We start from the raw sequence: 13471 nt of genomic DNA, 5'->3' as shown, positions 1-13471 counted from the left end.
CGCTCTGCTTCATCCAGTCATCCATTTGGTGACACAGGCATGTATATGATGTTACAGGATCTGTTTGACCCAACACAATTGCGCCACTGTGATGACAGCGGGTGGTAGGCTAATGGATGGTCAGTATACCCTTGAAAACCCTTGTGCAACTATGTTAGCACAGAAGAAAACAGTTTGGCTGATTAGAGAACCTATAAACCTGACCTTCCTTTGAGCTAGTTGAGAATCTGGAGTATTACTTTAATTGGTTCCATTAAACTCTCAAAATGGCCTGAAAAAAAGAACTTTCATGTGAAATTCGACAGTCTATTCTTGTTCTTAGAAATGAAGGTTATTCCATGCGAGAAATTGCCAAGAAACTAAAGATTTTCTACAACGGTGTGTACTACTCCCTTCAGAGGAGAGCACAAACAGGCTCTAATCAGAGTAGAAAGAGAAGTGGGAGGCCCCGATGCACAACTGAGCAACAAGACAAGTAAATTAGAGTCTGTAGTTTGAGATCACACAGAAGAACATTTGTGTGACGCAGAACAACTGAAAAGATGCTGGAAGAGTGCCTGACGCCATCTGTCAAGCATGGTGGAGGTAATGTATTTAGGGAAGAAGCAGGCAGCTGGTATTCTATCTGTAATGGAGTGGCCAGCGCAGTCACCAGATCTCAACCCCATTGAGCTGTTGTGGGAGCAGCTTGACCGTATGGTAAGCAAAAAGTGCCCATCAAGCCAAACCAACTTGTGGGAGGGGCTTCTGGAAGCATGGGGTGCAATTTCTCCAGATTACCTCAGCAAATTAACTGCCAGAATGCCAAAGGTCTGCAATGCTGTAATTGCTGCAAAGGGAGCATTCTTTGACGAAAGCAAAGTTTGAAGGAAAAAATTATTTTTTCAAATAAAAATCTATTTTTTGAACTTTGTCAATGTCTGGACTAGATTTTCAATTCATTTGGCAACTCATTTGATTAATAAAAGGATGCGTTTTCAAGGAAAACACAAAATTGTCTGGGTGAGCCTAAACTTTGGAACCGTAGTGTAAGTCAATATCTCCCCATAGTAGTGGTTAGATGCAGTCAGAATGGATAATTTTTCTAGTCAGATCTCCTATATATGTACATATATTACAGTACTTTTGGACTTAGTACATTTTGCAGTACGGTACTTTGAGTCAAGAGTGAGAGATAGGCTAAGGTTTGCTCAGTAACAGAGAAACAGACTGGCAATGTAAAGTGTGCCAGGACTTGTCTGAGAAAAAGCTACATGGGCATATAAATAATTTGGGCGGTAAAATCCTGGTGACAGATTCATTTTCAGTAGCCGCTAATAAAAGCAAATGGTATGAAACACAATCTAAGAGATACATCGTTGTAATGTTTCTCCAACACCATCACGTCTCTGTTACTCTGCTTGTATTATTACTGTAATTGCAGGTGCACTGTCCAGAACTAAGAGCAAGTGACAAGAATCAACACACAGGTCAATCTTCAGGGATCTTTTTTCTCTATCAAATGTACAGCAAACCAAAGAATTCCAAATTTTTTCCGCAGAACACTGCTCTGAGTCGAGTCATTGGCCGGGCCAATTATAGCTTCCTAATGCCTGAGTCAGAGATTAAAAATGTTCTCCTCTCACTGCACCACATTCCTACAAAAAAAATGAATAAAGACTCAATTTACATGTAAAAATCTCTATTTCTAACTTACATTAAACATCTCTGTGATTGTATTTTCTCATGATTCATGCACAACCCTCTTTTCAATGGCGGACTCTAGTAGAAAAGGTCCCCTGTGCAAGAACAGTATATGGGCCCTTTGCGGTCCAATAGTTCTGTTTGCTGACTCGTAAAAGGTAGTGGCCCCCTTATCTCTTGGACCCCTCTTGTGAGGGGGCACATTTTATAAACGTTTATAAAATGTGCCCCCTTATACCGTGAAATTGTCCTGGGGGCAAGTCTTTACCCCTAATTAGACGCAGCACAGCCGTCGCTCTGGGCCTGTGGTGCCGCCTCCTCTTGCTTCATCAGCGTCCCTGGCGCCTGCGCTGTAAGTTCGAAGGGCAGCGCAACTGAACATGTCTGGAAAAAAATACTTGTCCACGTTCAGGATTGCATCAGGATTTGACGCAGGTAAAATCTGCACCAAATCTGCACCTGAGGTCACTGGCAGGTCTCCTGCATTTTTCATGCGTTTTTTGACGCATCGCCCCATTGTAAGGACATGCTGCATTCTGAAAAGATGTGCCGCATGCCCGTTTACGTGGGTCTGCCGCCTGCGTGTTTTACCGCATAGTGGAGACGGGATTTCATGAAATCCCCTCCACTATGCTGTAACATCTGGACGCTGCGTGTTTGACGCTGTGGCTCTACGCAGCGTCAAACACACAGCGTTTCCTGAACGTGGAAACATACCCTTACAGCGCAAGTGCCGGGGACGTTAATGAAGCAAGAGGAGGCAGCGCCCGGCGCGCACAGGCCCGGAGTGACGGCTGTGCTGCGTCTGATTAGAGGGAAAGACCCGCCTCGAGGAACATTTCACGGTATGAGGGGGCACATTTTATAAGCATTTATTTCAGCGTGTGCAGGGAGCATAACTAAAAGAGCCACCTTGCCAGAATGCAGCATTTGTGCTGCACAATTTGGATCTTTTAGTTACAAACGCCTGAGGGGGTGACAGGTTCCCTTTAACACTGTAGACAGAGAAATGAAAAGTTAGAGTTCTTATGATATGATGACCAAAAAAAAGATTTTTTTTCTTTTTTAAAACAGTAATTTTTCTTGTAAAAAAGTAGTAAAACATAAAAATGGTTTTGACACAATCGAGTCCACCCGCAGACTACAATCACACGAGTGAGCGTTATCATCCTAGAGAATTGAACAGATTTTTTTTTCTCTGTTTGTTATCTTAGTTGCTTCCATTTTTTTCTCATCCATTTTTTTCACTGAGCATTTTTCATCCATTGATTCTTAATAATGTATAACTAAAAAACATATGAAACACGGACGGAACTTTGTAGTATGAAGTATGTCTTCTGTATTTTATCTGTTTTACTTGGATCCACAAAGACTTTAACTGTGATCTGTAAGATAGATAAGAATAGGACATGCTCTGAGCCTCTGAGCGGAGACACCAACCTGTTTTTAAAAATGATGTTTGTATAGATCAATGACACTCTATGGGTCATTGTGCTGTCTGAGAAAAAAAACAGACAGAACTAGGACATTAAAGTTTCGATGAAATTGCACAGTGATCTCTGTGCAAAATGATTTTTGGTTCATGTCTAATGCCAAAATAAAAGAATTAACAAGTGATTACAAAGTTGAATGTTCCCAAAAATAGTAACTGTATAAGTACAGCTTGTCTTGTAAAAAATGAGCCCTAATATACAGTAGCTCATATATGGAAAAATAAGAATGTTTTGGGCAACAGAATATGGTGACCCAAAAAATAATTTATTTTTAAAGTCCTTTCTTGTGCAAAAGTGTGAATTTTTTTTAAAAGCCCTGTATAAAGTTGGTATTGTTATGATTGTATCAACCTGAAGAATAAATATAAGGTCAGGGTCACACTTGCAACTGCAATGCGAGAAACTCGCGCGAGTCTCTCGCCTCAATACCCAATACTGCCGGGACCGGAGTGTGCGGCTGCATGTATTTCTATGCAGCTGAATGCTCCGGTTCCAAGTGCCGGGTATTGATGCGAGAGACTCACGCATTGCAGTTGCACTTGCAGTTGCAAGTGTGAACCCGGCCTAAAATGACAATTATATACAATAAAGAAGGATGTTTTCCAAAATGAAGTAAAGTATAGAATTGCTGATTTTTTTGCTATTTTTCCTACGCAAAAAAAGTCATAAAAAATGATCAAAAAGTCGCATCTACAGCAAAATGGCACCAATGCAGAAGCGTAGCTAGAGCTTTTGCCGCCAGGGGCTGTTCCCGAGCTTGGCGCCCCCCCCCCCCCCAGCAAGAATAAGACCTCAGATGTAGAACTTTAATTGTTTCGCCGGTGAATGTTACCATCACATGATCGGGACTGCAAAAAAAAAAACAAGTTCTGCTTACCTGACCGCGCTCCTGCTCTCTCCACGCAGCTGAAGCGTGCACTCGCCGGCGACTGACAATGATGTCAGACGCCGGCGACATGCACACTGGGACTGACGTCAGCTGCCAGCCTCAGATTGGCTGGCGGCTGTTAACTATTGACATGTGGGCGCGGGCCCGCACGTCAATAGCGTTAAACAGCTGCAGCGCCGGCCGCGGCCCGGTGACCCACCCCCAGGGCTGGCTCCAGGTTTTTGAGGGCCCCGGGCAAAAGAGTCTCAGTGGCCCCCCCTTTAACACATACCACGATTCATGATGCCCAGATACGGCAGAGAAATCTAGGTATAGTACAATGCCAGATTTCACTTCTAACATGAGTGACAGCTATTGTAAATTCTACAGTGTATATATACAGGATAGGAGGAGAGTACTGTGCAGTGTATATATACAGGGGAGTGATGGTACAGTGCAGTGTATATATACAGGGCAGTGGTCCTGTGCAGTGTATATATACAGGGCAGTGGTACTGTGCAGTGTATATATACAGGGGAGTGATGGTACTGTGCAGTGTATATATTTCAGCAGCCGCCCAGGCCCCCAGCACCTGTCCTGTATATATATTATATATACTGTCATGCAGGCTGTATAGATACAGTATATATACAGGACAGGTGCTGGGGGCCTGGGCGGCTGCTGAAGTATATAATATACAGTATACTCCATGTGAGCTGACAGTACACGGCCACATATAGAGGCGCTCTCCATGTGATCTGATAGTACACGGCCACATATAGGGGCTCTCTCCATGTGAGCTGACAGTACACGGCCACATATAGGGGCGCTCTCCATGTGATCTGACAGTACACGGCCACATATAGGGGCGCTCTCCATGTGATCTGACAGTACACGGCCACATATAGGGGCGCTCTCCATGTGATCTGACAGTCCCGGCCACATACAGGGGCTCTCTCCATGTGATCTGACAGTACACGGCCACATATAGGGGCGCTCTCCATGTGAGCTGACAGTACACGGCCACATATAGGGGCGCTCTCCATGTGATCTGACAGTCCCGGCCACATATAGGGGCGCTCTCCATGTGATCTGACAGTACACGGCCACATATAGGGGCGCTCTCCATGTGATCTGACAGTCCCGGCCACATATAGGGGCTCTCTCCATGTGATCTGACAGTCCCGGCCACATATAGGGGCGCTCTCCATGTGATCTGACAGTACACGGCCACATATAGGGGCGCTCTCCATGTGATCTGACAGTACACGGCCACATATAGGGGCGCTCTTCATGTGATCTGACAGTCCCGGCCACATATAGGGGCGCTCTCCATGTGATCTGACAGTACACGGCCACATATAGGGGCGCTCTCCATGTGATCTGACAGTCCTGGCCACATATAGGGGCTCTCTCCATGTGATCTGACAGTCCCGGCCACATATAGGGGCTCTCTCCATGTGATCTGACAGTCCCGGCCACATATAGGGGCTCTCTCCATGTGATCTGACAGTCCCGGCCACATATAGGGGCGCTCTCCATCAGCTGTGGCCGCCCCAGGTCACCCAGACTGTCAGAATACAAAGATACATCGTACTCACTCTCAGGGCGGCAAGGCTTGCCAAGGAGCTCCTCCAGAATCTGCATCTGTCTTGATAAGTTCAGCAGCCAGCGAGGGGCGGGCGGGAGAGCAGAGCAGGAGAACTCTCCGCCCACAAACAATGTCAGGCTGGCTGCGTTCTTAACCCCGATGTGCCTGCACTGCCTGGCCCTGCACTCACTGAAAAGATGCTTGTGCCAGCAGGGCTAGATGCCCGCCCCCCGCATTGTGCCGCCCGGGGGGGCCCGCCCCCACTGCACCCCCCTTCCTACGCCACTGCACCAATGAAAACTACAGCTTGCAATTAAAATAAAATAATCCTTCACATAGCCCTATTGACTGATGGAGAACTGGCTTTCAGAATATGGCAGCAAAAAATCTACTTTTTTCTGTATAACAAATAAATGAAAACATAGAAATTTGGTATTGTGATAATCATGCTGACCCAAATTTAAAACACAAAAGAAAAGAGTGGTAGATTTGTTTATATTCCTTACAATAAAGAGTTTATAAAAGTTATTATTTATTTTTAAGGACTATTAATTCCATGGTGCTTTACATGTGAATAGGGTTAGATATGTATTACATTTAAAAAACACAGTAGATAAACTGACAGGCTGGTTCAGAGGGGGAGAAGACCTTGCCCTCACCGACTTACAGTCTACAAGCTAATGGGGACCAGACAGTAGGTTGAGGGAGTTGCAGCATCTCTGGTGGTGGTTGAAATGGCATTGCAGGTTATAGCCTTTCCTGAAAAGATTAGTCTTCAGGTTGTGTCTGAAGGTTCCAAATGTGGGACACAATCAGACCTACTAAGGCACTGAATACCAGAGGATGGGGATGCTCAAGAAAAATCTTGGAGGTGATTCAGTGAAGAACATACGAGAGCAGAAGAAAGAAGGAGGTTATGTGAGGATCAGAGATTATGTGTGGGGAAGTATGGGGAGATTAGTTTGGAGACATATGGAGTAGACAGATTATGGACAGCGTTATAGGACGCGAAAAAAAACGCAAAAAATATGAACATGCTGCTTTTTTCACCGCGATGCGTTTTTTTCACGGAAAAAATGCATCATGTGCACAAAAATTGCAGAATGCATTCTAAATGATAGGATGCATATGTCTGCAGTTTCTAATGCGGTTTTATCGCGTTTTTATCATGAAAAAACGCCAAAAAAAACGCAAAAAATAACCTCAACATGTGCACATACCCTTAGGACAGTTTCAGTGGAGTGGTAGGCATCGAAGCCAGATTATAGGTTGTCAAAGAGTGTGTTAGGTGAGAGATGAGAGGAAAGTTCAATGTGGACATGCCCCAAAATGATACCACTGACAAATACAACTCATCCCTAAAAAAAACAAGCACTCATATGACTATGTTGCTGGAAAAAATAAAAAAAGTAATCGTTCCTGGAAACGCCACAATAAAAAAGTTAAAAAAAAAAATAATTATTTGTCAAAAAGGCTAAAACAGGTTGTGACACTAAGGGGTTAATAATGATATAGATATACTGTCTGCTGAAAATGTGTACAGCCCCTTTTTAAATTAAATAGTCTTCCTTTTAAAATAAAAACACCATATATTCAGCTCTCACACCGACACCGTTCCAGCAATATCGGCATAGGGTCTCCCTGGAATCGGTTGAAATTGTTATGCCAATTGAGCCTAGCAGTCAATCATCAGCCATTACCTCGGATCAAGTTATTACTTCTACTTCTCTGAAGGTCCTCTGGTTGTGTTAACCTTGGCCAAGTGGAAGAGGTCAGAGCGCAGCAGGCCAATAACAGTGCTGATTGGCTACAGGGCTCATGTGGCATAACAATGTAATTCAAGACACGGCACCGACGTCTCTGGAACAGTACCAGTACAGGAAATGAGTACTGTATATGGCGTTTTTAATTTATTAAGGGGACAATTTCATTCAAAAGGTGGTTGTCCAGGTAATGGGCATCCCCCTTAATTTGTTTAGTGGAATTAAGCATGGTTTGTGATGAAAAACTTTAGTGTCAAGTCAATGATATACAGTATATGACATAAAGTCTGAGGGGTGGTGTGAAAGCCAAAATCATCGTTTATGCTTTGAAGGTACCGATCCCTGTTTGCAGTCGCGGGTTTGGCCACCTTATGTGAGATTAACTCACTAGTGTAGTTCATGGGGGCTATAGAAAGCTCAAACTGCTTTATCTATACATGACACAAATGTTCTTACCATCACTTCATGCCTTGAAGTAAGCATAACGCAATGTTACTTGGAGATTTGATCACAAAGTCATATTTGGATAGTCACTTTCTTACATAATAGGACATTATGTTCACTGAATTGATCTGTCCTGTTTTTCAGTGCACCGAAGCCAAAAAACACTGCTGGTACTTCGAAGGATTATATCCCACATATTACATGTGAGTATTACTGTGCTTCCCGATTTATATTTCCATTATGTGTTGACTGTAAATTAAAGGATTGTATCGCCTGCCTTTTTTACTCACTAAAACCAGATCCTGAAACAATTTTTTTATTTATAGATGTTTGACAGCAGCCACATGGTCTACAGACAGCAATAATATGGAGATGTTCACTGCCCTTTATGGGAGAGTATTATATACATGCTCCATGACCTGTGCAGAGATTACTGTAGCATACATCACTTATAGTAAGTGGTGGATGTGCTTATATATATATATATATATATACATATACATATATACTGTATATTGTGGAAGGTTGGCTCACTTGGCTGCGCACGTGTAGTTGAAGTTTCTGGGTGGTTTATTTCATCATAAACCAAAAATGGTAACAAAAAAATAGTCTGTCCGGTTCAAATGAAAATACAAAGTTCATATGCAGTCCTGCCCAGGTCCTCTGAGACAACTCATGCGGCAGCTCTCGCAGGAGGTAGCAGTCAGGAGGCTTCCTACTTCCACACAACATAGACAGCGGGAAAAAAAAACTGGTTGGACATTTATTTTCCCAGCCACACACTTGAGGTGGAGATATAGTGAGTAGGCGTCCCACCCATCTCTTACCTACCCACCTAAAAACCCGCCCACAACATGGCCGCTCAACTCCTTCAGCGCATAGCATGCTGAAAAGAAACTTAAGGGTTTCTAGATCACGGAGGAAAGCAATCTCCGTGACACATATATCCCATCACATACAGTGCCATTGACCCTGTCACAATATATATATACATATATACATACATGCATGCATGCATACATACACATCCACCACTTACTATAGGTGATGTATAGGTGTTGTATTTTGTTTACGTGCGACAAAAATGTCAGCAAGTGTAAGATGGTGAAAAAAATGTGGTAATTTATTCGTCCATTTATGTGCCACGTTTCGACGTATAAAGTGCACAAGTGCAATTAATTTCAACACCTGACGAAGGAAAAATAACGTTCCGAAACGCGCGTCGGGTGAGCGCATATACAGGATTAACCCCTTCAGGTATATACAAATCCAATCTTTGGCTGTACTGCTGCACGGTTTTTGTTGTGGGTGCCACACTTTTTTTTTAATTATGTGTTGAAATTAATTGCACTTGTGCACTTTATATATATATTTTTATAATTCTTTGGCAGAAATTGGCACATTTTTTAACCCCGCAGCGGCTTTTCCTTATTGGTGCCCTTATATATTGTCTTGTGTGAGACACTCAGGTCAGCTATATGCTGTCCTTCCAGTATTTGGCCATACACTTTTTTTATGGCAGGGATATGTTTGTGCAATAACACTATAGGTGTGAGTCATTGTTATTAATTAATTATTATTTTTTGCACTTGGTTACTTTTTACACTTGGTCACTTTATTTGCAAAATTGCACACTGCTGTTTTTATATATACAAACAATCGGGGTTGTTTTTCACTATTTTTATCTCATATATATTTTATTACTTTTTTGTACAGCTTGTTTTAAATATAATCCTGGTATTTTTTTGGTGGTGCTATTGCTGTAAAAAAATATATACAGCTTTCTATATCCTGTTACTGCGCGTAATCAATTATTTATGTTTTTAATATATATGTATAAATTCTCCTTTTTTTGATATTTTTTTGAGATTTGTGTAATCATAGGTATTCCATTAATAAAGCCATATTTATCCCATGCCTCTATATATTTTCTTGGTACTTTAATCCGTGTTTCATTGCGTTGGTTTTCAGCTTATGATAATGTGTGCAAACTGTAAAGCGCTGTGGAATATGTTGGCGCTATATAAAAATAAAGATTATTATTATTATTACTATTATTATTAATAAAATATGCTTTTAAGTGATTTTTAAATAATTTAATTCTCGTTTTCTTTTCATTTTACTCAGCGTACCAAGGTTTTTTGGAATTCGAGTTGTATATACAGTATACCGTATGTGAGAATATATGTATATAGGTAATACTTTTCAGTGTAATTCTGCCTGTAATGATAATAAGAGGTCTGCAGAAGATTGATGGTTGCAAGATTTCAGGTTTTTTTTAAAGTATGGATAATTACAGAAAAAATAAAAAAAAAATGCATTTTAAAATATATTTAAACTGTAAAAACAAACAAAGTGTACAGAAGTTCTTATGAAACCATGGGCGATGTTTGCATACTAATTGTATGTAAGTGTGGGTTACTGTATATGCTAAAACAAATTGTGGAAGGAAAAAGTGTGGTTGATTATTAAGAAAAGGCCATTCAAATATTTGGGTGAGATTCACAAGGAATGGACATTGCTTCAAGAGCCACCACACACAGATGTATCCAGGACATGGGCTACAAGTGTCGCATTCTTTGTGTCAAGTCACTCATGGCCAATAAACAACACCAGAAGCGTATTACCTACCTGGGCCAAGGAGAAAAAAAACTGGACTGTTGCTCAGTGGTCCAAGGTGTTGTTTTCAGATGAAAGTAAATTCTGCATTTTATTTGGAAATCAAGGTCCCGGCAGAGGCGTAGCTAGAGCTTTTGCCACCCGGGGCTGCTCCCGAGTTTGGCGCCCCCCCCCCCCCCCCCACTCAATACACACAAAGTTTACCAAAAAATAGTTTTCCAGTTTTGTAGAACTTAAACTGGGCCTAATGGTGTCACCCCCACATGCCAAACCTGTGACTTTTAATTAATTAATATCAGAGAGAACAAATGACCGCCATACACAACAGAATCCATTATACCAAGACCAATAATATCACATACAGGAAGAAACACCACCACACCATGACCAGACCACATAGTGACCGAATAATACTATATACAAGGGACAAATACCGCCTCACCATGACCAGATCACATATTACCACCACTTGGTGACCAAATAGCACATACAAGGGACAAATACCACAACACCATTTCCAGACCACATATTACCACCACATAGTGACTGAATACTACAATACTGATCAGTAATAAAGAAAAAAAAACACAATACTATCACCATAAGTGCCAGTATTCACAAGAGATCTGTACTTTGTATGCAGTGTCTGTGTAGAGGTAATACAAAGATCACTGGTGGTATTATACACAGGAGCTCTGTATATAATGTATAGGTAATACAGTGATCACTGGTGACATTGTACACAGGACTGCTGTATATAGTATATAGTGTATAGTGTCAGTGTATAGGTAACACTGACTCACCAGTGACGTCTCTAGATGAAGTCCTTCATTCATCTTTCATCCAGCACAGACCGCCATCATTTCTCCCAGCCAGCACTCGTTTCTGCAGGAAATAACACAGTTATCTCGAGCTCCGCTTGCAGAACACATTACTTAATTTTTAACAACTTCTACATTACACCACATGAAGAAAAAGAGGCGATATAGTGTCACTCTGCACACTAACAGGACCGCCCCCTCCCCATTTAAAACAGTATACTCAAAAAATAAAATAAATACATCACTGCAGTAATAACATCCCTTAATTAGCCCCTATGGTAATACTATTCCCCACCCTGGCCCCGTGTGTCTCATTCCTGGCTCCAGCCATATGTTCTCGCATCCTGCCCTCATGAGTATCCATTCTACCCCATATGATCTCCCCATCCTGCCCCATCAGTCTCCATCGTATCCATCCTGCCCCATGATCCAATCCTGCCCCATGTCTTTCATTCTGCCCCGTGTCTCCAATCATGCCCCGTATCTACATTCTGCCCATGCCTCAAGTCCTGCCCCAGTGTGTCCAGCAATCTGCCCCAGTGTGTCCAGCAATCTGCCCCAGTGTGTCCAGCATATTACCCCCAGTGTGTCCAGCATATTACCCCCAGGTTGTCCAGCAATCTGCCCCAGTGTGTCCAGCATATTACCCCCAGTGTGTCCAGCAATCTGCCCCAGTGTGTCCAGCATTGCCCCAGTGTGTCCAGCATTGCCCCCAGTGTGTCCAGAAATCTGCCCCAGGGTCTCCAGCATTGCCCCAGTGTGTCCAGCATTGCCCCCAGTGTGTCCAGCATATTACCCACAGGTTGTCCAGCAATCTGCCCCAGTGTGTCCAGCATATTACCCCCAGTGTGTCCAGCAATCTGCCCCAGTATGTCCAGGAATCTGCCCCAGTGTGTCCAGCATTGCTCCAGTGTGTCCAGCATTGCCCCCAGTGTGTCCAGAAATCTGCCCTAGGGTCTCCAGCATTGCCCCAGTGTGTCCAGCATTGCCCCCAGTGTGTCCAGCGATCTGCCCCAGGGTCTACAGCATTGCCCCCAGTGTGTCCAGCATTGCCCCCAGTGTGTCCAGCAATCTGCCCCAGTGTCCAGCATTGCCCCAGTGTGTCCAGCAATCTGCCCCAATGTCCAGCATTGCCCGGGCCCAGTGTGTCCAGCAATCTGCCCCAGGGTCTACAGCATTGCCCCAGTGTGTCCAGCATTGCCCCCAGTGTGTCCAGCAATCTGCCCCAGTGTCCAGCATTGCCCCAGTGTGTCCAGCAATCTGCCCCAATGTCCAGCATTGCCCCAGTGTGTCCAGAAATCTGCCCCAGGGTCTCTAGCATTGCCCCAGTGTGTCCAGCATTGCCCCAAGTGTGTCCAGCAATCTGCCCCAGTGTTCCCAGCAATCTGCCCCAGGGTCTCCAGCATTGCCCCAGTGTGTCCAGCATTGCCCCCAGTGTGTCCAGCATTGCCCCCAGTGTGTCCAGCAATCTGCCCCAGTGTCCAGCATTGCCCCAGCGTGTCCAGCAATCTGCCCCAGTGTCCAGCATTGCCCCAGTGTCCAGAAATCTGCCCCATGGTCTCCAGGATTGCCCCAGTCTGTCCAGAAATCTGCCCCAGGGTGTCCAGAAATCTGCCCCAGTGTGTCCAGAAGTCTGCCCCAGTCTGTCCAGAAATCTGCCCCAGTGTGTCCAGAAATCTGCCCCAGTGTCCAGCATTGCCCCAGTGTCCAGAAATCTGCCCCATGGTCTCCAGGATTGCCCCAGTCTGTCCAGAAATCTGCCCCAGGGTGTCCAGAAATCTGCCCCAGTGTGTCCAGAAGTCTGCCCCAGTGTGTCCAGCAATCTGCCCCAATGTCCAGCATTGCCCCAGTGTGTCCAGAAATCTGCCCCAGGGTCTCTAGCATTGCCCCAGTGTATCCAGCATTGCCCCAAGTGTGTCCAGCAATCTGCCCCAGTGTTCCCAGCAATCTGCCCCAGGGTCTCCAGCATTGCCCCAGTGTGTCCAGCATTGCCCCCAGTGTGTCCAGCATTGCCCCCAGTGTGTCCAGCAATCTGCCCCAGTGTCCAGCATTGCCCCAGCGTGTCCAGCAATCTGCCCCAGTGTCCAGCATTGCCCCAGTGTCCAGAAATCTGCCCCATGGTCTCCAGGATTGCCCCAGTCTGTCCAGAAATCTGCCCCAGGGTGTCCAGAAATCTGCCCCAGTGTGTC

The 13471-nt window shown here is 44.1% G+C and overlaps 1 protein-coding gene across 1 annotated transcript in view; it reads left to right on the top strand.

Annotated features, from left to right (window-relative positions):
* Positions 1–13471, top strand: part of VOPP1 (VOPP1 WW domain binding protein) — a 176615-nt gene that overhangs the window by 103599 nt on the left and 59545 nt on the right. The window contains exon 2 of the mRNA XM_069730175.1: positions 7987–8045. Within this exon, the coding sequence (XP_069586276.1) occupies positions 7987–8045 (59 nt within the window). The remainder of the gene's footprint in view (positions 1–7986; positions 8046–13471) is intronic.

The sequence above is a fragment of the Ranitomeya imitator genome, chromosome 6, assembly GCF_032444005.1.
Source record: "Ranitomeya imitator isolate aRanImi1 chromosome 6, aRanImi1.pri, whole genome shotgun sequence".
Lineage (NCBI taxonomy): Eukaryota > Metazoa > Chordata > Amphibia > Anura > Dendrobatidae > Ranitomeya > Ranitomeya imitator.
Note: the sequence above shows the minus strand (reverse complement) of the source record. Positions and strands in the feature narration are given on the sequence as shown.